The sequence below is a fragment of the Athene noctua genome, chromosome 1, assembly GCF_965140245.1.
Source record: "Athene noctua chromosome 1, bAthNoc1.hap1.1, whole genome shotgun sequence".
Taxonomy (NCBI): domain Eukaryota; kingdom Metazoa; phylum Chordata; class Aves; order Strigiformes; family Strigidae; genus Athene; species Athene noctua.
Window position 1 is genome coordinate 176700088 of NC_134037.1, and position 26636 is coordinate 176726723.

Genomic DNA, 26636 nt, shown 5'->3' on the forward strand with positions numbered 1-26636 from the left:
CAAGCAGGATGGCCTGTGCCGGATGAGCTATTAGCAAAATTATTCCCGCATGCACAGTTTTAAGGGGGCTGAAGCAATCCTAGAGCAGAGGGAGAAACAGCCTTATCCCCACTGCTGACCCGGGGCCAGCCCCACCAGGGAGCAGCGGGTGGAAGAGCTGGGGCAGGTGTCGAGGAGGGGCAGAGCCCCCACCCAGGCCATTGCCCTGCCCGGGTGCTCACCCATGCCGGCGGGAGGGGAAGGGAGCTGGGCTCCCACCAGCCACAAGGGCAACGGCAGCACCTGCGGGGGCTCGTGTCCCAAAAGCAGCAGCATCAGGAAACGTATTTTATAAATTTTGACGAGAGCGGTACACTACCTCATTCGGACTCGAGGTTTGGTGGGGGCTTTCTGGGATAGCGTAGTAGCACTTAGTAGGTAACCACCTTGCTGAAAAACATTAAGGCATTATAAGAAGTTTAACAGATATGAATTCCCTACTATAAAAACAGGCATTAAAATGGATTTCAAAGACGTGCCATCCCTGCCTTTCACAGACTTGCTCATAAAGGTACATTTCAACCAAATGAGGGACTGAATAACCCGCACCCCAGTACTACACAACATGAACTGAAAAATGGGGAGCAGAAAAATAAGTTGAAGAGCACTAGAGTTGCAGAGGACTGTGCCCCTCAGAACAACGCTTGATCTCAGTACTGGCATCAAATAGACTAAACGTTCATTAACAGGAAAATATTTTGAATTTTATTTTTTCACGTTATTATCAAGTACACAATTACAATAATGTCACACATCCCTATATGATTCTATGTATTTTGTTTTTTCTTTTGTCTTTTTTACAAAGTGTACAGAGGGAAGGACGTATACAATATTTAACAGGGTATTTTCTACAGAACAATAATTTATATTATGTCCTTGTAAAAATCTGTACCTTTTTTAAACATTAAACTGAAACATCCATTTTATAGCATTTGCTAAGCAAATTATTTAAGAATTAAAACTAACCTGTAACTAATGTCAGTACATTAACAATAACTATGTCATTTTCTCTTTATACAGACAAATACATTTTACAAAATCCACTTGACCAAACCCTTAATATTTAAAAAAAAAAAAGTTTCAACATTGTGCTTTAAAAAAAAAAGTGTGTATGATTCCAGGCTACGTAAGAGAAAGAAAATGTGTAAAATTGTGTTCTTTGTCTTTCAGCTTATTTAAAAAAATAAAGTTCAAAATGGCTAAAATCCTCGGCAATGCTATGGGAATTTATGCAGATTTTGTACACTTCTCAGGTTTCCAGTTTGAACACGCTTGAACGTAAGAGGGGAAAAAAAAAGTTGCAGGAGTGTGCAAGACGCAAATGGAAAAATCTCTACTGGGTTTTACTGCATCTGATTTGGCAATCAGTAGTCAAGAGACAGCTACGGCCATGTAGAAAATCCACTGACTTCACCGGGGATTTCAAGGAAGGCACAGTGCAGCACATCTAGGTATTACACACTACAGGTTCACGGCCCGTTAGTAGCAATATTACACAAGAGCATGTTGGACAAGTCTAGGGGCACCGTCACGCAGGCATCAAAAGAAAAAAAAACATTATACAATAAAGGTAGTGACATGGCATTTGACTCTCCTGAACTGCAAACTACACACAAGTATTTAGGCTTACAGTGAAACTGACGGGCTGAGCAGTAGGAGCAGGGCTCGGCAACAAAACAAAATACAACACCCTTAGCAGACGCACATCCAGAAGGAAACCTTTGTCCCTTTATCGCCCCAAACCTGAAATCACCACTAAAATTCCTGTTGGATTTCAATAGGAAGTTTACCTGCCTAGAAGCAAAGAGTCTACACTGGGCCAGGCTCGGAACCCTTTCCATTAGTGAATTGTGGTTTACAAATCTATCCTAATCTCACAGGCAGCCGGGTCTGAATTCTGCAATCCATTGTCAACCACTGGCTTTGGTGGGAATGTGAGCAAGGGGAGTGGGGCTGGGTCCTAAACTCTGGCATGTAATTAAATGGCTTGGGGATTTTGCTCCACAGTTGTTGTTAAGGTACATTTATGCTGCAATTAGCAAATGTCATGGCGCTATTTTATAATAGTCTTCAGGTGGCAAAATTGCATATAATAATTGTAATGTTCTCCCAGCTGTTTATAAACAGATTAGAAGAACTGGGTTAATTCTGGATATTGTACTAATCAATAAACAGCAGCTTAACACATCTGCTAATGGCTCAGGAAAAACATTCAATTTAGAAACAGTTGTTACTATCATAAGTTACTTTTCTTATTAAGCGTATCTACATTAAAACATCTCTGCTCCTTATGAATGCATCTGCCTCACTCCATCCCCCTCTGAAGCTCTCACTGTATGTGTCTTGTTTGCAAAATCGAGGCACCTCTTGGTCTTAAATTTTATTCTAGAACAACTCACAATAAAAATGTGACTTGAACCACAAACTGTTCTTTCAAAGAAATACTAATACACATAAAAGCATTGTGTTGAGGTACGATTACCAGCACGTACAGACAGTTGTGATCTATTAACTCTGCAAATGAAACAACAGTATTTTATGTTTCCAACATTAAGACAGCTGTAAATTGAAAAAAAACCCAACTCATTTGTAACACGCAAAACCTTTAAAAGACAAAGAAGCACAGAACAATAAATGTAGTATTTAAGCACACTTTTAAATTCATCAGATAAAGGTAACAAATGCCCCAAATAATTTTTTAAAAATTCATCTCTCTGAAACCTGAATTAAAACGCAGAATAGTTTTCCGCAATAAAGTTAGATGTGTAACTCCTCAAATGGAAAATAGTTAACCTGCTACAAAGTCTGTATAATCAAAACAAGACAATCAAGGTGGGCCCTAGTGACTTTATCTTCAACATCACAATTCCCCATTTTATACACACCTCTGACAATTTCATCAAGAGAAATTCCATATTTTAAAATTCACGACAAAACTGCATTAACATGGACACTGTGAGTATCAACGAGGTCAGTAAGATAAATATACTTAAATAAACTATTACGGTTGAAAAATTCAGTAAGAGACAGGGTTTACTTTATTAAATGCAACTTTATTGTTGCCATCTTTTCTTCATTTATTAAACAAACTGAATAGAATTCAGAACACGCTATTGAACAAAAGGTATAAAAGTCAACTAGAAGCAATAATCCTATTTTTATACAGCAACAAATCAAATGCACAGTATGTTTTTTTTGTTGTTGTTTTTTTGTGTGTGATCGCAGGTGATTGGCTTTAAAATAAGCTAACTGCCTGAAAGGCAAAATTCCTTTCTAATTCCAGCCGTAAGTCTGTGAAAGAGACTTTAAGGCAGCCCAACATCTTTATGATGCCGCATAATGTGCTGGTTCTTCTCTGAAGGCCTTCGGAAACCTTTCTTGCAGTACTCACAACGGTGAGGGTAGTCTTTTGTATGAATGGAAATAACATGCCGTTTGAAGCCTGAGGCGTCTGTAGTGCTATACTCACAGTACTCACATTGATACACTTTCCTACCACTGTGTGTTTTCATGTGTTTTTTCAGCTCGTTTTGTTGCCTAAAGCCCTTTCTACATCTCTTGCACCTGAATGGAAGATCTTTTGTGTGAACTGAGAGTATGTGGCGACTCAGAATGAACGGATCTGCAATCTTAAAGTCACAATGTCTGCATTGGTGCAATTTTTTACCCTTGTGAGCCGCCACGTGTTTTTTCAGTTCCGAAGGCCTGTGAAAGCCTTTATCACACATATCACACTTATGAGGGTAGTCTTTCGTGTGGACTGAAATTATGTGTCGTTTCAGATCACTCGAGTTTGAGCTCTTATGATCACAATGCAAACACTGATGTGTTTTACTTTCTTGATGCATAAGCGTATGCTGCTGTAGCTCTTTGGTATCTGAAAAAGTCTGGAAACAAATATCGCACTTTAATGGCGTTTCCTTACTGTGTTTAGTCTTTACATGAGTTTTCAAGTTAGAAGAGTCGGCAGATCGGTATTCACAATATTGGCACTGGTATGGTTTTTCACCAGTGTGGATTCGCATGTGCTTCTTGAGCTCTGACGGATGGCGAAATCCTTTGCCACACTCCACGCAAATGTGAGGAAAGTTCTTGCTGTGGACAGCTAAAAGGTGATGACTCAGTAATCCTTGTTCTGCTGTCTCATAATCGCAGAATTTGCACTTGTGCATTTTATTAACTCCTTTGTCCCTGTGCACCATCTTGTGAGTAAATAAAGTTCCTGCATGAGAGAAGCTTTTCCCACACTCATCGCACTCAATAAGCTTTTCTGTTTTGTTGGTCAGCTTGTGACTCTCCAAGTGGTTATGTAAACTTATTTTTTTATTCGTAGTGTAATCACAGTCTGTACATCTGTATTTCTTCTTAGTAAGAAGGTGCTCCGGGTGGTTTTTCATGTGCCTTTTCAAGAAACCTCTAGATTTAAATTTCTTTCCACAAATCATGCAGGGATAGACTGTCAACGGATGACCATCAGGGCCAATGATTATTGCTGAAAAACAACACAGAACCCTTTGTCAATATTATACAACAAAATTACACTTCAATACATGTTGTAGTTCAACCTTAACAATAAGCTGAATTGTTAAATAAGATCAGACACACATACTTTATAATAAACAAGCCTGTTACTGGGTTAGGTAGAAGAAATTGAGGGAATTACTACTTTCATTCATTTTTATTATCAGGAGAAAGGAAATACTGTTTTTCAGTGGAGATGACCAAAGCATCACCCAGCTGTTCTTCACCTCAAATAATTCTATTTGAAGAATTCTGACTGAGTTCACACATTAAATACACTCAGAAACCAACACTGGTGCAAAGAACAGCAGCCAACTCACTGAACTGAGTACTACATAGTAAGCTTAGCACACGATCTTCTTTGACTTTCCACAAATCTGTAGCTAAACTTTAATCTGGCAGTTTAATCATCTAACGCCGACTACAATTCACATGTCCCCAATCCAACACCTCCTCTTGTGCCATCTGTCACAGTTACAAATCTGAAGAGGTATCAAGCAGGAATCAATGAGAACACATTTCACACACGGACACCTCAGAGCTTTGGAACTTACTTGCACTCATCCATCAACCTGATTTGTTTACTCTGAATTTGTCTAGGCATGCTAAAAAGCTCTCTCTTCCAAAAATGGTTTAGAAGGAGAACTGACTAAGTAGCTGGAAATAGAAAAAGCAAGCTTTAAGATTAAAATTTCCTGGTTTACTGATTCAGTACTCGACAAAACAGAACTCCTACAGCTAAGTCACAATTTGGAAAGAAACTTTTAGTTAGTATCATTTAAGGCAAGGCTACTATAAAAAACAGTCGTATGCTTTTTCAACTTTATCAGACCAAACAGATCATTCAGTTCATAATACAGTTCAACAGCAGAAACCAAATGCCAAAGCAGCACATCTGTTCTTACAGATGCAAGTAAGAACACCAGCATGAACATCAAGGCAATGTATTTCATGATTAAAACAGAAAATGCTGTAGAAGTTACACTAACAAATGTAATATATAATGTTCAAAATTTTTCAGTTCCTATTGAGCTGATATAATGAAATGTATTGTTCTATATATTTTCAATAAAGACAAAAAGGGTTTTTAGAAAGCACTGTTACAAAACACTGTTTATCTAATATTGCCTTTAAAAAAGTTACATTAAACATCAAAATTGGTGTGGAAAGTTAAATATATAAGTTTTTAACCTTTTACTAAGATACTGGTTTTTTCCTACATCAGAGATGGTTTTCTTTAAAACAACCCCCCACAATCCAAACCAACAATGTATTAAAAAACTTTACAATAAAATACACACTCATTTATGATGTAAAAGTGTTTTAAATTAAATAATTCCCCAAATAATCACTGTTTTTTGCAAGACATTGCGCATGCTACCAGCAAAGTACATTGTTTATGGATAAGTGCCTAGAGGAATGAGAGTATAGCCAGCCACCACATACTCACCTGTTTGATACTGCCTGGACTCAGGTCTCCTTTTTTTCTTTGGTTTTTGCTTAGCCAGTCTCCCAAGTCCAGCTGACTCATCAATGTGCAAAAGAGCACTTGCAGTGCCATTCCGACTTTCAATGCCATCATTGTTATTACCTAACAACATAAATTAAAAAGTTACCTACCGTCATCACTCTCCAGATTATCTGAGTAACAAACTCTACACTGATAATAAAAGAAATTATAAACTATTATCTGGACATTCAATCAAGCTATAATGATGTACAGGATGAGCTGGAAAACATCTCTGTACGCAACTTCCGAATTACGTTTGGTATTATGAACCTGGAAGCAATGGCTTCATTAATCTAATTTTACATGAGTACATAATTTACAGGAATTAATTTCACAAGAGTCCTCCTTCAAATAGAGTATTTTTTGCATTTTTTTGGTTGCTAATTATGCCCAAAATGTTTAACATCAGTAAACAATGGTATGTCACAATATTTATTGCACCCAATTTACTTCTCAGTCCTGAAACACATACATGTGTGAGCTCCCATTCACTTCTGGACATCTGAATTCACCTGACTGAAGTTTCTCACACGTCAAGTTTCAGAACTGGAACTGCGATTAAACAATTGTTCTGAACGGCCCATAAATTTGCACGCAAAGTACACTACTTACTCTTTGCACGCCTGATGCTTTAACACTTACAAATTCTTTCTACTGGGAACAAAGAGCATGCTCAGTATTGTATAATAGAAAGAAGGAAACAATCTTTGCCTCACAGAGCTTCATGTTTAACACACAAATGGTATCACTGGATGTAAAACAAACATGAAAATTACAAGCAAATATATCTATATATTTGGGAAGGTATTTATTGGCAATCAGTTTAATATTGGTGATATAAGGGCATAAACAAATTTTAATAACAAGTTTTATGGTTAAGTATTTACTTGAATCAAGAGAAAGCAACAGTTCCTAGTGAAAGCAAGGCACAAAAATAAGACAGGAAGATTGAAGTGGAAGAAAGTGAAAGATGCTCAATAGCTGTTCCCATTGTAGAGTGCTAAGAATATTCATGATTAATGTAAGAAGACTCAAGAGCCAGGAACAGGCACGTGCAGAGCCTGAAGATTCTGATCTATATGCTAGCTCAAGCTTGGCACAGCAAACATGGCAAGCGATAACATTGAAAACAGAAACCCATTTCACATCTTACACGTCGAAAGTACAGTTTGCAACAGGTGCATGAAGTGTCCTTCTAGACTATAACATGAAACAGGCCCCAAATATTTTGTAAGACTAGAATAGAAGTGCAAGAACTTGCTGGAATCAGCACAGTGGGACTGGGCTTTGCTACAACACAGTGACAAAACAAAATCAACATTTTAAGATGCCATTGTTACCAGCTCTTAAATGCTCTTTAAGTGGAGAAGAGTTCTGATAAATGCAGATGACAAACCTCTGCCATTTTCATCCTTTATTATTTCTTCCCTTCCCTGCCACCTCTCACCTTGCATGCTAGGTTGCTCACTGCTGACAATGCAATCACTCCACTGCTTCCCACATTCTTAAATTCTCCTTTCAATTCCATCTCTCTGTTCTTAATACACCCTGCTCAATTTTCTCCTCCTCCAAAATCACTGAATGTTCAGTCTACAACTGTTGTTTCGACTTCACTTAAATTTCATTTTTAATTCCCACTCAACCTGGCTTCTGTTCTTTCCTCTTCACTAAAACTGTGGTCACTAGTGTATGTCCAAAGATAAGGCTCTGGGTGCACTGCCATCCATCTCCTGAACAACTTTTAACATGCGCTGCCCCCTGAAATCTTGCCCTCCCTTGACTTTCATCTGTGATTCCAGCCCCTGTCACATTCTCAGCACTCCCCTGCCATTTGTCTGCTGGCAACATCACCACAATCAATATCATGCAGACACATAACCTAAGTTTTGTCCTCTACTCTACTATTTTTTCTGCTTTGTTTAGTAAGAGAAAGGGGCAACACGGAAACATTTCTAAAATGAGATTTTGGTCTATCAGCTTATGTAAGTTTTGGAAATCAGTCTGTGCACCAGATACTAACTGCTCAGATACTAACAATCAAGAAAAATGGTTCTGTATGCTGGAAACACACTCAAGGTTTCGCTATAACTTTAAGATGTCTCCCTACAACTTCTCTTTTGTTAATCAATTAATTATTTCCATTAGTGAGATCTCATATTTATACATTCCCTCCAGAAAGCATTTAAAGATGGCTAGAGGTCAGTGTTGCTTTTCACTGAATCTTACATATTTCCATCTGCTCCCCACCCCAATATTCAGTTCTATTCCCAAGCCAGCTCTTACTGTGTCCTAAAACTGTGAAGGACAGATGTACTTGAGATACATTTTTCAGCTGAAAGCTCATGTACTTCCCCTTCTACATTGTAAAAATATGGAGGAAAATGCCTGTTAAAACAGGAGTAAAAAAGCCTGCCTTACAGCTTCTCTCTTCTCTTTTTAAGGTTCATTATGCCAAGAAACCACTTAAACTAAAATTTTAAAAACAAACACAAAAACACAAATACTCCACTACCTTGCAAAAAACAATCCCTGACATTTTGCTATGAACAGTCACCAGGAAGAATTCTTTATTACCTACCATAAGCTGCTGCCCATGCTATGGGCATGAAAGTTTTAATTTCAGTGTCATCAATTTGCTGTTCATGGGCCACTGCTGCATCCTCCTCTCCTACAATCACTTCCATATAAACCTCATCAGCTATTTCTGCAACATCTAAGAGAAAAAGAAGTCAAGAAAAAAATCAGTAGGAACACTGCACTGCTGAAATTAAAAATCCCTGTTCCCAAATGAAGGCCACCTACTTACTTAAGTCTTCATCTTCATGCTGAGAATCATTTACAGTCATGTAAACCATTTTCTCCCTTGGAATACGAATACTGCTATTTTGATCAAGTAATCCAACTGCGTGGTCATTCTCTGGCTCGCTCTCCACAATGTCTACTGTGCCCCCTAATTAGGAAGACCAGAGCAAAATATTTTAAATACACTTTGTTCAAATTCTATGCTAAACAGCAGAAAATTGAAAGGTTGACACTCTTTAACATTAGACCCACATCTCTTTACAGGTGACTTGACAGAAACAACAGTCTTTAATTATGCAAAATTTCAAATGTCAGGTTTGAGTGTTCTAAAATGAGCGTTATTTTACCTAAATCATCTTCTCCAGGATCTGCTTTGAATATGTAGACCTTGATGACTTCTGGACAAATGCCATCCACTTTACAAGAGCCACTTTCTGACTCTGCTTCCATGGTAATTTCAGCAGAACCTTCGTGTTCTATCTTACCGGCATCATCCACTATAAAAACAAGTTATTGCAATTATGCAGCCATATACAGACAGACAGATATGAAAGACTTTATTACTCAAATCTGGAAGCAGTTCATAATTAAAGAGTTGTGATAAAGAACCTACCCACAAGTATTGTTTTCATACCCTTCAAAACTACAATAAATACAAAAATAAATTCAAGCCGTATCTTCTAGTTAAGGAGGAAGTGCAACAAGTGCTACAGAGATATGACTAGAAGCATGAGCACACCATCAGACAATGCTAATAATAGGGAAGCAGTGATCTGCAGCAAGATGATGGTAGGAAGAAACTGCATGTTAGTACTTACTCTGTGGCCGAATTTCACTTATACTCAGTTTTAATTGCTTTCTCTTTCACAACTAATAAGATTTTAACTGTTTTTTTCAAAAGCATTATCTGTTGCTCAAACCTGTCTCTAATGGAATTAGTACTGCTGCTGCCAGTCAGACCTGGTTCCTTGCAAAGTGGTGTTATTAATGCTTCTTCAGCTGACTAGAGAGGAAACCTAAATGAAAACCACAGGCAGAAAATCCTCCACTTTTCTCATTCACTCAACAGCTGAAGGATCCAGCACAGTGTCAAAACACTGCCCTGACACTACTGCACTGGTGTACTCATTCAACTGATTGTTCATGGCACCCTCACTGAAAGGGACTCACACTGGATTTTATGCTATAGTAGCCCTATATACTCTCCTTACTATCATCTCCAATTTTGTTCTCTTGCTTTCAGAAGTGCAACAACACCACGCTTCAGTTTGAATTGCCATAACTTGCCTAGGCCTCCCACATAAACATGGCTAACAGCCAGCTTTATGAGGAACACATTTCTGATTTTTAAGACTTACTCTACATAGGCACACACACACACCACCCCCCTTCTTATTTTACCAAGCATGGGTTTTCAAGAAAAAAAATACTAACTATGTATTCACCAAAAATCAAATTCAGCATCTTAACACCTTCAGAGACTCCCCAATTTCAGAAGCCCCAGAGGTTTCTCGAGTCTTGAGATAAATTTAATAATTCTTAACGTGACAGTATACTTCTGTTATTTTTGACTTTAGTGTTCATAAAGTCACTTTTGGAGGCTGACATGGGTCCCTCAGAGCCATGTATAGCTTCAATTCATGACAAGACATGAACTTTATACTAAAAGAAGCCTAAGAACTGTCCCATGAATGCTGTAGAATTTTTAACTACCATGCCTAGCACATATAAAATACTTAATAAAGTATGTTAATTTTACTGGCACTCACTAAACCATCCTCATAACTAAATCACAGCTTTACTACTCAGTAACTGCAACTCTTCCATTTACTTCAGGATCAACTTAAAAAAAGGAAAAAAAAAAATCTCAAAATGTTGCTATTATTATTCTTTTCCTGCCATGAAGTCAATAAATTAGCCTTTAAATTAAACTAGCACATGTTCTGTCTCATGTATCAAAACACAACTGTATTTAAATACAATTTCTCATTATTATTCACCCCAAAATAGGAGCAACATTAAATTATGAAGCACTAAAATAATTGATCTCTCTCCTCATCAAAAGAGCAGCAGAAAAAACATCAAATACTCTTATGCCAAGTTCATGATCAATGGCCACTGTACAGAACGTTTCAAGAAGATGTTTAAAAAATTACTTTGTGTCCTGGGACAACATAAAATCTTGTAGCCGAAACCCCAAAGTATTTCAAAACTAAAAACCTTAAGACATTCTTTTGAATCATGCTAACAACACAGTTCAGTTATCGAGCAGACTTTCGTAAATTCTTTGGCATATGCATGAAATGCCAAACGTCACTGGAATTCTGACAAACAGAAAACTTGCTTTCGCTCCTACACTAGATCTATGTAGCTGTTCTCCTTTAACTTGGCTGTTTCCAGTGTCACGCACGTGTACTTGGAAGACTTTCAAATCAGCGTAGACTGATTTTACACTGCTGAAGCCAAAGGGGAAGTCTGCCACCAAGCTCAACTGATGCTGGAACATAAGAAAGGAAATTATGGCTGAAGCAATCAGAGAGAAAACAAACCTACATGCACCATATGAAACAGGCTGGTGTCTTTTAACCAAAACAGTTTTTTATTTCCATACCTATATGTAAGGATCCACTGATAACATTCACATAACAGAAGAATTCTAGATCTCAAAAATATGCTCCATTTACTCTCTGAAATAAGTTTTCCAAGGTTCAAAAAATCTTTTAAACATGATCTTAAAAAAAAAAAAAATCATTACACAATTTAGTTTGTTTATCCCTGATTTCCCTCTACATTCAACAGTGTTTTAAAACATGTAACAACTGGTTTTAAACAGCTCTTAACAGTGCCATTACACTGTAGGGAAATTGATCTGTAGGAGTATTAGGCCAACTTTTCTCATCCAAAAGGAAAAAATTTCACGCGACAGGTGGTAATACTTGAAAAACTACAGTCCCTGAAAGGCTTGAAAAGTAATAGTATTTGCAGTATAGTAGCAAATGGGTAACAGGAAGGTAAGTGGGGGGGCAGAGAAAAAGGTAAGAAAAAAGATAAAAATCAGAAGAGACAAACAAGGTGAAAGAGAATGGGCATCTATCACACAAAGCAACCTTTCCACGGTATTTTTTCCTATGTCTACATAAGCATTTATGTATACTGATGAACTGATATTCTGGCAGCATTTATGAAATTTGATTTCTATATAACACTTGCCCTATGTTTGTACATTGTCCACATATGTCAGACTCACAGTCAGAGAAAACGATACTTGACTGATCAATGTCTGAAGGAACTCTGATGATTGAATTTTTCACTCAGATTCACAGTCCATCAAGGGATCTCACAAGTACCACACATGACTGATCTTCTCTCACATTGTTGCTCTTTGAAATAACAAAAAAAAAAACCAAACAGAAGAACTTAAAAGTGTTAGTTAAGCATGTAAGAGACCACTTCCTTTCAAGTAGAGATGTGGGGCAGTTACTAATGACAAGTCACATCCCACAAGAAAAATTTAGACTAGCATTCATTATTCCAATGCTGTCATACCCTGTGCCTCCATTTAATTAGATATTAACTGAACACTAAAAACTTTAAATGTATAGTTTTTCCTTCCCTCTACTAGCTGGTAGCTTTACTTCAGTAAACAAGTGAATTCAGACTAGTGTTCCAAGTTTTAAAAAAGGAAAAATTATTAGAAATAACATTATTTGAAGTAAATTGCAAGAATGAATTCTATGGTTAGTTTGCTGACATTCTTCAGAGACTTCACTGATGAGAGCAACCTGCTCTTTGCATACTATTAGCTGCAAGAAAACTAAAAAACCTATGCACTTCTCCAATGCTGCAATAATTGCTTCCATATAAAGATAATGCTTGAATTTTTATTAAAAGCACAAACAGATGAGAAAGGTGTCATACAACATGGAAGATGTGGCATATTTAAAGCCTGTCTAGTTACCATTTACAATACAAGGGTATCAACAAAAAGGGACCAACAGATTAAAAAAAGGAATAAAGAGTAAAGCAAAGAAATATATGATGCAGGCAACACTAATAACAGATTGTTTGTTTAATGTGTTCTATCATGATGACAGCATTTGTCTCCTAGAAAATATTAAATCTAATAAAAAGTCATAAACTACAATGCCCAATGAATAATTACATACATCTTTTGTTTAACCATGATACATAATTTTCCCAAGAGTTGCTTTTAGTTTTTTATATGTAATATTTAATGGATCAGCAGATACAGACTTTTACATATAACCTTGCAGTCTTTTACTCCTAACCAGAAAAATGCAAGTATCTGTAACTGTCTTTTATTTTTTTAATGGTTTTCATAAGCTTCTACATTTACTCTTTACTACCATTTCTCCTATATATGGGATTAATTAGGAAAATAAAAGGGTTGTAACAGATAAAATTCACTTAAGCACTAAGAAACCTTCCATGATTTTCAAGCACACACTGCTCATTGCCAAGTAACACATCAAAACAATTCTTACATTCTAAGAAAAAGTCTATCTCTACACCAGATCTTAAAATCTGTCTATGAAACAATTAGATGAGAATTTTGTCAGCCTTTATGTTTCCAAATTATTCTCTTCGCTGCTAAAAAAAATGCGTATCATGGGATATTTCCCTGCTTACAAAATAAACAAGCCTATTTAACCATTCTTAATGAAAAAGGCTGTTGATAACTACTGCTTTCTCTAAAAGAGATTAAAAGCATGCCGTATTCCCCAAACAGACTTTGTTCAGTTATCTGTGATAGAAACATTTCACTTGTACTGCACTTGATAGCTAAGAATTCCTAGAAGTTATTTTTACCATCCAGTTACTTCTTAAGTGGCAAATCAGGTTTCCTAACCTGTGAGAAAATAGAAATCTGTTCTATTTTGATTTTAATGCCATTGCCATTACACATGAGCAACAGTATACCCTATGCGTCTGAAGCTCCCCTCAGGGCAGCATTCTAGCAGAGAACTTCCTGAGCTCCAAACTGGTATCTAACACTTGTCCTTTTCATCCTGCTCTCCCTAGCACACAAACCAGACTAAGCTCTGAGGCATCACTCAGCCCAAGGGCACTCTCATCTCCATCACCTCTCACGGTGACCTCCTGAACAGCCTCAGCTGCAACAACTGTTGGTGCCATTCCACTGGGTCAGACAGAAGTGTGGCAGCAAGTTCTACCTCACAGAAAGAAATATGTGATTTCCTGCACCTTGACAAACCTCCAGGGAAAAAAGAGGGAGGTACTTATTCACACTAAAAAAAACAAAGGCATTTTGTTTTCTTGACTAGAAGTCTACTGGATGGCCTTAATGAAGGCATGAACTTTATGGCTTTGTTGATCAGATCCATTGCTTTCAACTTAAACATCCAACAAGGATGAGAAAAGATAGGTTTCAACCTCGACCTATGAAAAGATGTAATCATTATTCTGAGTACCCTGGGTTGTGACTCCTGTAATGAAAAAGTGTTAATTCAGACACAAACAAAAGACACGTCTAACTCAAGAGTGAAGTAAGGATATGGATGGACATTTACATAGCCCCTGTATTTGCAACCATCATATAACTTCCTAAAACTGCAGTTTAAACTTTGTGAGGCTACCCTCCAGGCCCCCCATGTCAAAACCTCCTTTGTGCCTCACCATTTTTACTGCAATTAAATATATCACAGCACAACTTTTTGTTGTATGGAACGAGTTCATGCCAGAGTATGTCTTACTTTGCCAAACTGAATAAAATCAGACAAGCAAAAAATCTTAATTTCTGTCTTATGGCCAGGCATAAGGCATTACTTTCCTTGGCTAGAAAATGCAGAGGGTTTTTTGTTGAATTTTTGACAAACATCAGCTAATCTCACCATTACTATTTCACTTACGGAGAAATGATTTTCCAAGCCTTAAAATTTGCTACTAAATAATCAGTAGCAGTGTGAGCCAGAATACGATATACCCTTTCCTGACCAAACTCATGACCTGGCTTGTTATGGCATATGTGAAAGAAAAACTCATTTATCAAACTTCATTGAACCCTTTCCAAGCTACTAACTAGTAGCAGTTTGCATTCTTTGTTGAATGAATACCTGATTCTGCTCTGCTAAGTGCCCCAAATCCACCATGGACCAAAAATGAAGCTTGAGGGCAAAGACAAAGTACCCAAGAAAAAAGCTGAATACATCAAAAGGTGATACTATAAGCTGTGCCAAGAAACATTATCCTGGAAATGAATAAAGCAAAGGCGTATCAATGCAGAAGCTAAATTAAATCTAAATGGGAAAAGAAATATTAAAATACTGAGTTTATTGAAGCAAAGTCACAGAATGAAACCCACAGGGACTGTACTATTGGAAAAGACAAACCAGTCTGAAACCAAGAAAGAAGGTAGAAACACAACATTTTTAAAAGTACACATAGATTAGCAATTTCAAAACAGGTATTTTCAGGATAAAGCTAAGAAAATTATCTTATTTTATGAAAATCTATGTAGACTCGGTTAATTAAGAACAAATATGGAAATGCTTAAAGAGAGCCACAAGATAATAAGATAGCAAAAAGATTTTGCCGCTAACTTCCACTGAATAACATAGACTGAGAAACCTATGGCAGAAAGAACACAAAGTGCCTTGCAAATGACTCGCCAAAAGACAACAGGCAGAAGTATCCTGAAGAACAGAGTCTAGCTCCCTGACCTGTGAAGCAGCTACATTTGGCTACTGTAATGGCAGACAAGATTACATTCCAACATCTGGCCTAGCAGTTCAGGGAGGTTTGCCAAGCTTGAATTTATAGGTTAGGATAAAAAAAAAAATCAAAAATTAGGCTGATGTTACCACCTTTTAAAAACCACCTAACACTAAGGGTAACCGAAGAACCGAGACAATCAACAGAGCACATATACTGCCGATGCAAAAAAAAAAAAAAAAGGAAACTAATTCAAATAATGTTTTCCATACAATGAAGAGACTATTTGGCAAGATAGTCTTTACTTGAGGGAAAAGCACTAGACTCCGACTTCACAACCAGAAGAACTTGTTATGCAGGCTTTAAACACAGTAGGTGGTAATAGGGAACTTCCCTGTAAAATGAACTGTAGAACATACCTCCCATTTTAAACATAAATAGAAAGGATGCATGTTTTGTAGCAAAACAATTGTTTTAAATGGCTTATATAAGGTTCTGAATCTAAACAAAGTACACTACAAGACTATCAAGAGGCATTTAATATTAAATAAAATATGAAACTGCAAAAATACATGACTGAAAATTGAGAGTATCCCAGTGCAACTGAACAATTGAATTCCCGTGTTTTCTGCCAGTTACCACCTGTTGATGACTGGTACATCTAAGAAGACCTCCTAGCTGGATGGGTATTTCAGGAATCATGGCATCTACCAAGACAGTGTGTCCTCATTCAGCCACGGGCAACAGCTGAATACGACATGTATCTACCCACTCCTCTCACTTGAAATTACAGACAGTTTGCAAACTGTTCTGTGACAGCAGCCCCAGAGGCCTCACTGTGCTGCCCATGCTGCAGGATGACAACCTGCAGGGAAAGCGTGAGCAGAGACAGGAGCAACAGTATCTTAAAGAGCTACAGTCAGGGATAAGAAACAGGTAAGGATCACCACCAGAGTCTTTACACAGTCAGGCCTCGATTATCCGTAGGTAGATTATCCACTTTGTTGCCTAACTATGATGCAGGTGCAGAAACATTTGAGCTGCTTTCATCTGATCCCACTCAGGTTCAGAATCAGGAAGTTACATCTGTATGATACTGTACAGAGTGCATTTATTAGTCTGGATAAATACCATTTTAAAGAACAGCATCCCTGACCTACTTCACCTCAGTATGAGCTTGCAGCTTAATTTTACAATATTTTGTGTTATCTGTATTTTGCATTATCCCATTTCATTGTTTTCCCAGATAATAGAGAATTAACTGTACCTCATATAAACTCAAAACATGGCTGCACAAGGTTACTCAAGGAACTCAAGAGATGATAAATTAAGAAATGCAGTGATCCTAGGTAAGGAGAAGCAACATTAAAATCCATAAGCACAGAATATAAAATTAAAACAATACATTTCAAAAAAGTGTCCAAAGGTGAAAAAAAAAAAAAAGCTAAAAAAAAGTAACTGAAGCAGAGCATGAAGTATACCTCATCAATGAAGTCATTTAATGCTAGACAACAGAGAAGTGCCTGAAATGGCAACTAAACAAACCAGCCTAACAAAGCTTTTCTACTTCTATTAAAAACAAATGTTCAGCAGTGACGCTCTGATGCTCCTAGGTGCTTCAGTGAGTAATCACTATAATAGGTAACATTCTTAAGAGTAAGCTCTAGTTCACACAAATGGACATCTGCAGTAGAAAAAAGCATTGACTACATGCTCTGCTTTTCTCCACCCTCTAAGTCTTTTGAAATATGATTCAAATGGATTGTGCCACTGTTCCTAAGGGAGATATTCATGGTTGCTCCTCAGCTATGAGCTGCAATAGCTACTCTTTTTGTTAGCAGCATACCACTTCCCTTTGCTTAAGAGAAGAAAACACACCCTAAGAGCAAAAACCATGTTGTTGCCTGTACCTAACTATAAATGGGGTCGAAGGGGTGGGGACTGAGCAAAAAGCAAGACAAGGATAACCAATTGTCATTTGGACTTCCAAAAAATAGGTATTTTTACTTTCCCTTTTCCATGAAATAATTTTTTCTTGTGTTCTTAATGTCTTGGCAGTAATTGTAGTAACCTGTATATATATGCATTTTCAAACAGTGTCACATTTATTTTCCTTCAGTTCTTACTAAGTATATGATATTTAGTTTACTGGAATTCTTACTCTTTTGTTCATATGCTACAAAATGCTACAGAAATAATTTATAATTGGACAGCCATTTGCCAGCACGTCTCTCCATTAGCTTCACCAGGATTTTTAGCTAGGACATATTCCTAAAAATACCCATATTTGAGATCTGCAAGATCTGCATTTCATTAAATAATACAGAATTTCTGGTTTTGGTACTGTCACATAAGACCTCCCTCAGGTATTTCAAGCACCATCCAGGCCTATATCATAAGAATGTGGATGACTTTACTCAGACACTTACAGGAAATCATAAGGTAATCTTCACAGTTGCCCTTCTCATCTTGATGTTCCACAGGGATCCCATTGGCATCGATCACTGCCTCTGATGCACAGTCTGCCACCAAGACTTCCTCAGAAACAACATCTGTTCCCAGAGTAGCACTGACAATATCTGTTTCTTCAACATTATCATGAACTACATGTTCTACATGTCCAACTTCAGGTACATGCATTGACTCACTTGTCAGTACATGTTCTGGTATAGACATTGCTTCTGCTGTAATGTCAGAAGCTAAAACATCATCTGGGACAGTGCAATGGGCCAAAGAAACCTCTTCAGCCACGTCTGTGTCCAACACTTGTTCAGGAATAATGACAGTTTCAGATACATCTGGCTCCTCCATGATGTCTGGACACTGAACATCCTCGATAACAACATCCTCAATGACATCTTGGATTACTACAGAATCTGGATCATCAGGAACAAAATTATGCACAGTTATATCTGAGTCGACTACATCTGAAACAAACACTGTTTCCTGTACTTCCACAACAATCTGATCTCCATCCATATGTGCTGCATCAGCTCCTGAAAAACACAATTAAAATAGTAGTTAAATTGTAAAACTAATTCAGGTGAGGCAGTTAATAAACGAAATTACTTCTATTTTACTTCAACTTTTACACAATGCTGCAATTTAGTCCAGCAGGCATAACAGCCTATGAGCAATTAAGATAGGCAGATATATGGGAAGCTGATAAAGCAAGTCTTCAGTAGATGCTAATATAACAAAGAGAAACAACATTTTCTCTCCTGGAAAAGATGACCAATTTTTAGACTCTCCCCCAATATCCAAACAACTATTACTTGACAGAACAGTAGCTCATTCATATTGCTCTGAACAATAAAAACAACCAAAAATCGAAAGTGACTACTCTATACAAAATCATGGATGTAGCACAGCACTTTTAAGCAAAGACAAAATAAATGACAGTAAATTGCATCTAATGCAAACACTCTTATCTACATATTATCTCCTGACAGACCTGTTGGATCAAAAAATGCATTTGGCTCATGTGGCTGCAATTCAAGCCCATCTTCATCCATGGCCTTTAACTCTCATCAGTCACAGTGTCTGTAGAAGGTAAAGAAGAAAGGTTATTTAACACGTATTATGCTGTGAAGGCTGCCTTTGCCTGTGTTCTGAAAAGCAGAAATTTTGGATGCATTTAAAGTTAACAGATAACAACTCTTTAACTTTAAGATGGGCCAAATTTCACTCAGTGTACCTCCAGTTGGGTTCCAGAAATACTACCCTAGAACACCAAACACCCAGGGTCTGAGTAAGAGTTGTTTCAACACTCCAGGTCCATTTCTCAAAACACCACAGCTCCACAAACACAGAAGCAGCCGATACAGGGGATATGAAAATATGATTTCCTTGTAATCTTACAAAGAAAAAAAAAAAAGGCAAAGCCTAGACAAGTTCACACTCAAGTATTTTTGGATGGTGAGGAACACAGCACTGTCAAATCAATAAAGCTCAGTAAGGTAAATTAAAGGTAGACAACTAATAATCTGAAATGCACACTGCTTTTGATGTCCCCTGTGTTCACACTTGGGCAGTCAAGAGGAAGTTATTCTTATGTCACTTCAAGAATTGAAATCATCAATGGAAACTGCTTCCAGAACATAACATTGTATGTTTTCGAACCCCAGATGTGTGAATATTTCAAAAACTCTTGCCCCAAGACAATTTGCTTTTGTATTAAAAAAATATCACCAGTTCTCAAAAATTACTAAATGTCATATTCTACCAAACTTCTTTGAACAGAATGTCAACATTTCTTCAATGCATAACAACTTGAGATTTCAATCTTCTTAAGAAAAAAAACAAACAAGACCACAAAGTTGAAAATACTTACTAAAATCTGGAATTGCAATCTAAATTTTGCTGCTTACATATGTGCATCACAATTAGGATCAGGCAAACCCAGTTGTGTAAAATGTGATCTAACATAAACTAGTACTACTCCCTTGCACTTAGACCAACTAGTTTCCTAAGTGCAGAACCAGTAAGAGGCAACAGAATGTTGCTACACACTTCTGCTCATGTTTCTGTACAAGCAGAAGATGCAATTGTCCTTAATCTAAACATTTTTCACAGTGACAGACAGAAATCTCCCCATTAGTGTGATACTTTCAGAAAAGACCTAGAGAAACATTAAGATTCTGCCCAGGGTTCCCGTAAGAATCACAACCTTTCCAAATTATGTCATCTAACGTTTATATTAAGTCTTCATTGGGGAAACTGCTATACAATGATTTATATATATGCAAAGACAGCTGCGCTAACAAATCACTGTGGTGTCCAGCTGGACATAAACCACCTCAAAATTATTCTGACTGTCAAGCATTTCTGTCAGAAGCACGCACTATTAACAAGAACAGCTCTTCACACCAATGTTTTTCTTCAGAATCAAGAGCAGAAGGAAAGTGTTTCTCAGCCTCAGATACAAGACATAGCTCAACTGATGGCAATCAACTTCTGCCATGCCACAGAAACAACAGAGTAACAAGGCTTCACACAGCCCTTTAAGCAAGGATTATTCATATCCAAACTGGTTTACTTCCACCTATTCAGTATATACCTAGCCAGTCTATTGCAAATGTCTTTCCTACTCATCTTGTCACCTTTTCTATGTTGTCTTCAATGTGTGCCTGTACCCATACAATGTTCATTACCTCCTCATTCGCTCATTTCATCTCTCCAGCTTGTAACTACAGCACACTCCCATCATTCACACAAAACCCTGCTACTCATCAATTTGTAGCAAAGATTGTATCAGCTGTTTAGAGATTTTTTTTTAGAGGAGGCAGGGGGAATTAAGGGTTGTTGGAAACAAATTGCCCCTCTCCTCAGGCAACACTCAGCACTCGCTGTCCAGCTCTCTGGGAAAACTCAAGACCCTGTTTCTACCTGTGCTTTTGAGGATTGTATCATCATACATATTAGCCTCTGATCAGCTGGGACCCAACGAGCCTGAAGTGTCAGTTCACCACTAGCTACTGGAAGAACTGGCATTCATTTTCTCCGCTTCATGCTTTCAACACTCACGTGACCATCACTCCACCACAAATTCCTATGTCTTATGATTCATGCACGTACTTTCTCTAGCCCTATCTTCTCCCCTAATTCCTGTCTCTATGAGCGAGGCTCTCCATCATCCTCCTGTCTATCCTCTTCACCCACAAGACCCAGGGGCTGCCACCACTACTTCCCAGCTTCTAGAACGTGCTTACTGATGCCATCTCTTCACTGCTACGCTCACTGCTGCCCAGATTCCAGGCAACAGATGCTAAAAGCAACGAGTCTCTGTGGTGTTCACGATGGTGAAGTTTCATAAAGACATCGCCACCAGCAGTGACAGCCCAGCAGACCTCCAACTGCACATTCTGTGTAACAGTGTGGCCTCTTCTGTACTAGCAAAGTCTTTTCACCTACAGGGGCACAATATGCTGCAAAACAAAGGCTCAGGTTCTACTTAAACTGAAGTTTCCTAGGCACATGTATTTTCAAGACCAAGTCTTAAAAAGACCACAGATTTATGCTTTGGTACTTGTTCCAAAGAAGAAAAAAACACCAACCCTTTCACTGAGTGAATTTCTTCCTAAATATGGTTTCCCATATTGTACTTTTGTACCCAGACCCAACCAACAAATTAATGTACACAAATTCTTATATCTGGGCAGGACCATAAAGACTTTAGCAGGGCACAGACCCCACCTCCACAGAAATTTGCTGCAGAGAGAGGATGCATGCACTTAAAAAGAGGATCTAACAGGTCTAAAATGATAAAGGTGCCTAAATCAAAATCTGCAGTCCAAGCTGGCATCAAGGCATCTGTCCTGAATGAGGAAAAAAAAAAAACAACCTAAAAATTTTCTGAAATGAATTCAGAGTTTGAGCATTCCAACCAGCAGATGAAAAAATACTGGGTTTCTTCCTACTTGCCCTTCTGAGCAGCAGGCCAGCACAGGGGCCCAAGATTAAGCAACACAAAGGAAGGTATGCCACATGGTTCTGTACCAAATGGCAGCTCCATGATGAAGGCACTCTTCTGCAACACAAGAAATACCAGAGCTTCCTGTTGGGAGCACCACACTGAATACCTTCAAATTACCTGGCAAGCGCCCTAAGCTCTGTGGTACCTATAAGGCTAAGAAGCAATTCCAGCAGTTCATTTTCCTGCAAGATTTCAAGAAGGGCAGAAACTCCTCTCAGTTCTTTCAAAATATTCCAGCCAACACTTACCTCAGGAGCAGGTTCTGGCACCGAAGCAGACAGAATCAATTTTCAGTTCTGGTTTGGGAACCTAAACTCTCAAAGAGAAGAAGGTGCCCAGCCATGTTCCTACACTTAGTCTTTCTCAACACCCAAATCTACGTGGCTCTTCGTTCCCATCTCAGTAGTTCAGGAACTGCTCTTCTGCCACTATGACAGAAAAAGCCTAGGCACCTAAAACCAGGTCTCACACCTCTGAAAAGAACTAAACATCTACATCTTTTACTTAGCTTGGGTCTACACCAGCTTCACATGGACCAAGAGTTAGTGCATTTTGTTTGTAAAGTCACCTCTTAAAAATTGATTTTTACCTAGTTATTCTGAGACTTGGCTGGTTTTGGTTTTATGAAAGTTAAGGCAGTATTTTCAAGTGGGAGGACAGATAAAAAAAATATATATTCATGGAAGAAATGGTATTAAGCTATTAGTAATAAAATAACCTCCCAAAATAAAAATGGGTATTTTCTGTAAATCTGATCTTGAGTACAATCAGTGAAGAGAAGCAACATAGACAGTGCACTAGTCTTGCCACATTACAAATCCCTGACTCAATAGGCCTAGCAAGGTAATCAAGATGAAATAAATAGACGAGCTGTCAAGTTTTAAAGCGAGAGAACTTTAAAAAGAGTTCCTTAGAAGAAAGGGCTTTAATATGCTACAGAAACTGTCAGTTTCTCTGCTTTCACCAAAAAAACCCAAAGAAAATGGGGAAAAAAAGAGAAAAAGCTTCAGAAAAGCCATCCTTATGAAAAAGAAATACATGATAGTCATTTGCCTACTCCTAAGGAAAGAACAGTACATCTGTTTATTTGCAATAAGGGCATAAACCAAATACCCACGCATCAAAACTCTGACCCTTCCCAGAAAAATCAAGGCATGAACAGCAAAAATTCCCCACATTCAAGCCCTGGCCCCTACCTACACTGACATGACTTAGTGTAGAACCATAACCAAGTTCCCATCGTGCCTTGCTACATCACATTAAAAATTGCAGCATGCCTTGCATGTCCCAATTGGGTTAGAGCCCCGAGCTACCCGAAGCTTCGCTGTGGTTATGAGACGACTGTGGGCTCAGTCTACACTATTGCTGCAGTGTCACAACTCTCCTTACATGACCCACTTATGGAGAATGCAATGTACACACACACTCTCAGTCACACACACAAATGAAAGGTACAAGAATTGTACTCCTATAGAATCTAACTCTTATCTGGGAAATAATCCCCATTATTATGTGAATAAATGGAAGAATAAAAACGATGTTACAAATGTGACAGTGTAATCATTTAGCTGTTTATTTCTTGATGCATCTCCCTCAGCTTTGGCAGGAGAATTAGTACTGCTGTTTTCACTGTGATTTCGTAAAAAATCTCCTGTCTTTTCCTCTTTGTTGTGGTTCAGTGGTGTGGGTATTTGCAGAAACTGGTTAAAGAAAAGGGTTTTCTCCACATTTCATAGGGATGTTGTGCATCAGACGACACTCAAGCGAATTCTTAACGAAACCTAAATTAGGGAAATAACCCCTCCCGGGCGACCCTTTGAAACTACTCTCCACTCAGCTGGGGGCCTCCGCAGGAGAGGGAGAGCCAAAGAGGAGAAGCAGCCAACACCAAGGGGGGGTCCCAAGGGAGTCGGGGGACCCTGTGCCTCCGCACCCGGCTCCTGGCAGGGCGACTGGCCGAAGGAAGCGCTGGGCAACCTCCCACCGCTGTCCAAAATCCCGGCCGGCAGGAAAGGAGATCGCGGGGCTGGTGCCCCGGGCGCCGCGGCAGGAGGGGGCACGGCTGGCAGCCCTGGCGCGGCCGCACAGGAAGCCGCCACGGGCCGGAAAGCGCCGAGCTCCCCTGCGACTCGCTGGCTGGCAGGCGCCGAGGCGGGGAGGAGGGAGAGGCGGGGGGTGGGGGGGGGGGGGGAATGAGAAGCGGAGGTGGGGAGGCTGCGGGCTCTCCCTCTCTGGAGCCTGCAGCCCAGCGCTGCGATGAGCGGGGCCAGGGGCTCCCCCCTCCGGCCCGGCCCGGCCTGCGCGGAGGCACGGGCTATGGCGAGCGATTAATTCAAGATGGCGCCCGGCGCCCTCCGCCTCCCCCCCCCCGCGCGCCGCCATTTTGTCTCCTCCTCCAGACACTCTCCGAACCCCCCTCGGCCGGGCCCGGGGCCTGGCACCGACCTCACCCGCCTCCCCCTGGGTCCGCAACCACCCCCCTCCGCTTCCGCTCCCCCGACGCCGCTGCCCCCGCTGCCCAGGGCCGCGCCGGGCGTGCAGAACCCGCCGGCCCGGGCCCTGCGGCCCGCTCTTTTGCCGGAGCCCTGGCGCGGCCTACCTGCGGCCTCCTCGGGGCCTGCGCTGCGGCCTGGTGCGGGCAGGGGAAGGCCCGGGCCGGGCCGGGCGGCGGGGCCCAGCCCCGGGGCTGCTTACCGTGCGGGTGGCGGGCGGCGGCGCTCGCCTCGGCGCGGCCTCTCTCAGCGCGACTGGGCCGAGCGCGGCGGCGGCGGCGGCTGCGGCGGGGCGGGCGGGCGGGAGGGGAGGGAGGGGCCGAGCTCGGAGCTGAGTGGAAGCGGCCAAGCTCCCCGGGCCGGGCCCGCCGTCAGCACGTCACGTCACTGCCCGAGAGAGACCCAGGAAAAGGCGGAAGGGAGCGCGCCGCTGCCGCTGCCCGCCGCCTCGGGCCAGCCGCCCGCCGGGGCCGGGCCCGCCGGGTGGGCCGGGGGCCGCTGCCGGGCGAGGCGAGCTGGCGCGGGTAGGGGGGGGTGGTGGTGGCGGCGGGGGGGGGGAGGCGCGGCGGCGCTCGGCTCCCCGCGGCTCCTCCTGCCGCCGCCTCCGCCGCAGCTCGGCCGCGAGCCGCCGCTCGGGGCTCGGCGTGCGCTCCTGAAGCGGAGCGTCTGCCCCGGGGACCCCCCTCCCGGCCCCTCCATGCTGGCGCCGCCCGGGCGAGCCTCCCCCGCCCTCTGCCTCCCGCGGCCGCCAGGCCTGCGGCCCGGCCCCGGTGCGGGCCGGCGGGCCCCGCGCTCCCACCGGCGTGTTTAACTCGCGTCTGCGCGCCGGGGGACGGGGGGTGGATTTTTAAGGTGCGGAAACTCCGCGCTGGGGCGGACGCGGGTCCTGGGCCGGGGCTGCGTGGCCTCGAGTCACCGCGGGGCGCGGTCACAAGCGGGAATTATTGCGAATAACAATAATAACAACAGTGAAGCGGTGGGGCTTGGTGCCGGGGGGCGGTGGCGGGCGCAGCCGGAGCCCCGGGTTTCTACGCGGAAGGAGGCCCCTCCACGCGAGACTTATGTAAGGGGCTGCCGCCGAGCTCGACCCTCGCTGCTCCCCCCGGCAACAGCGGCACCGGTGGGGGGGCTGTCGCCCTTTGGAGACAGTAGAATATTTGAAATAATGTGGCATCTAAACCAAAGTACTGGCTAGCAGTGTTTTCTCGTCCTTGTCATGAAAGTTAACCAGATTTTTTTTTTTTTTTTAAAGAAAACAATTGCTGTTGATTCCTGAAAGATGCAGCCTAAAGTTTTCAAGGCATCTGAAATTACATACCACGAGTAACCTCATGAAGATGAGGAGGTACATTCAATTTGGTTGGCATTACTGTGTAATTGTGGGGTCAGGGCTTGAGGAGACTACTTTGTATGCTGTCCTTGCCATTTAAGTAAACTGGAAACAAATTGGCTGTTGCACTTATCAGACGATGCAAATGTAACTTATCAGGCCAAGAACAGCATACATGGAGTGTTTATGTTGTGAATGAGCCTTTGGGTTCAGCTTTGACTCAGCTTTAATTTTATGCACTAGTCTTTTCTATCATAACATACAGGCTTAAAAAGTAATTTGGGCGATGTTTGTAGTTTATTTCAGTATAGTGTATGGTAAACATGTACACTGCACCATGCAAATATTAACCACAATACTGAGAACAGAAGAGGAACTGTAACGCTTCAAAAATTAATTCCTTTTATTTAATTCCATGAGGGATGTAGTTAAAACTTTTGTAGAATCAGCCCAGACCTGTATTGCAAGACAGGGTCCTAAAATATTTGCCTTAAAAAGAATTGCTGAGCTTTACCATACATGTGATATTAATGTAAATTAGTATTAAGTAAATATGTCAGGACAGAAGAGGCCAAAGGAACAAGAACAGAGAAGGATGATGCAGTAAGGTAGGTCTAATACAGAAAAGTAAAAAATGGTCAAACTATTTGCTGGTTTTGTTTATGAATTGATAAGATCCTTGGTTGGAACATGTCTCTAATAGCCTGTATTATACAGTGCTTTCGTGGAGGCTAGGCTTTTAAAATGGTTAAGGGGCTGGAGCATCTGATGTAC

The 26636-nt window shown here is 40.6% G+C and overlaps 1 protein-coding gene across 1 annotated transcript; it reads right to left on the bottom strand.

Moving 5' to 3' along the window:
- Positions 1 to 721: 721 nt before the first annotated feature.
- Positions 722 to 24843, bottom strand: ZFX (zinc finger protein X-linked). Its single transcript, XM_074905698.1, has 8 exons — positions 24735 to 24843; positions 19020 to 19108; positions 17995 to 18561; positions 9220 to 9369; positions 8877 to 9020; positions 8649 to 8783; positions 6011 to 6151; positions 722 to 4531 (listed from the first exon to the last, which is right to left on the bottom strand). Exons 2-8 carry the CDS (start codon positions 19078 to 19080, stop codon positions 3345 to 3347), a joined length of 2385 nt encoding a protein of 794 aa, XP_074761799.1. The 5' UTR covers positions 19081 to 19108; positions 24735 to 24843; the 3' UTR covers positions 722 to 3344.
- Between the last annotated feature and the right edge of the window lie 1793 nt (positions 24844 to 26636).

Coding starts and splice junctions, on each gene's coding strand:
- ZFX (XM_074905698.1), bottom strand. CDS start 19,080: ATGGATGAAGATGGGCTTGAATTGCAGCCACATGAGCCAAATGCATTT. Junction 9,021..9,219: donor TCCTGGAGAAGATGATTTAG/GTAAAATAACGC, acceptor CTTCCTAATTAG/GGGGCACAGTAGACATTGTG. Junction 6,152..8,648: donor AGCATGGGCAGCAGCTTATG/GTAGGTAATAAA, acceptor TTATGTTGTTAG/GTAATAACAATGATGGCATT.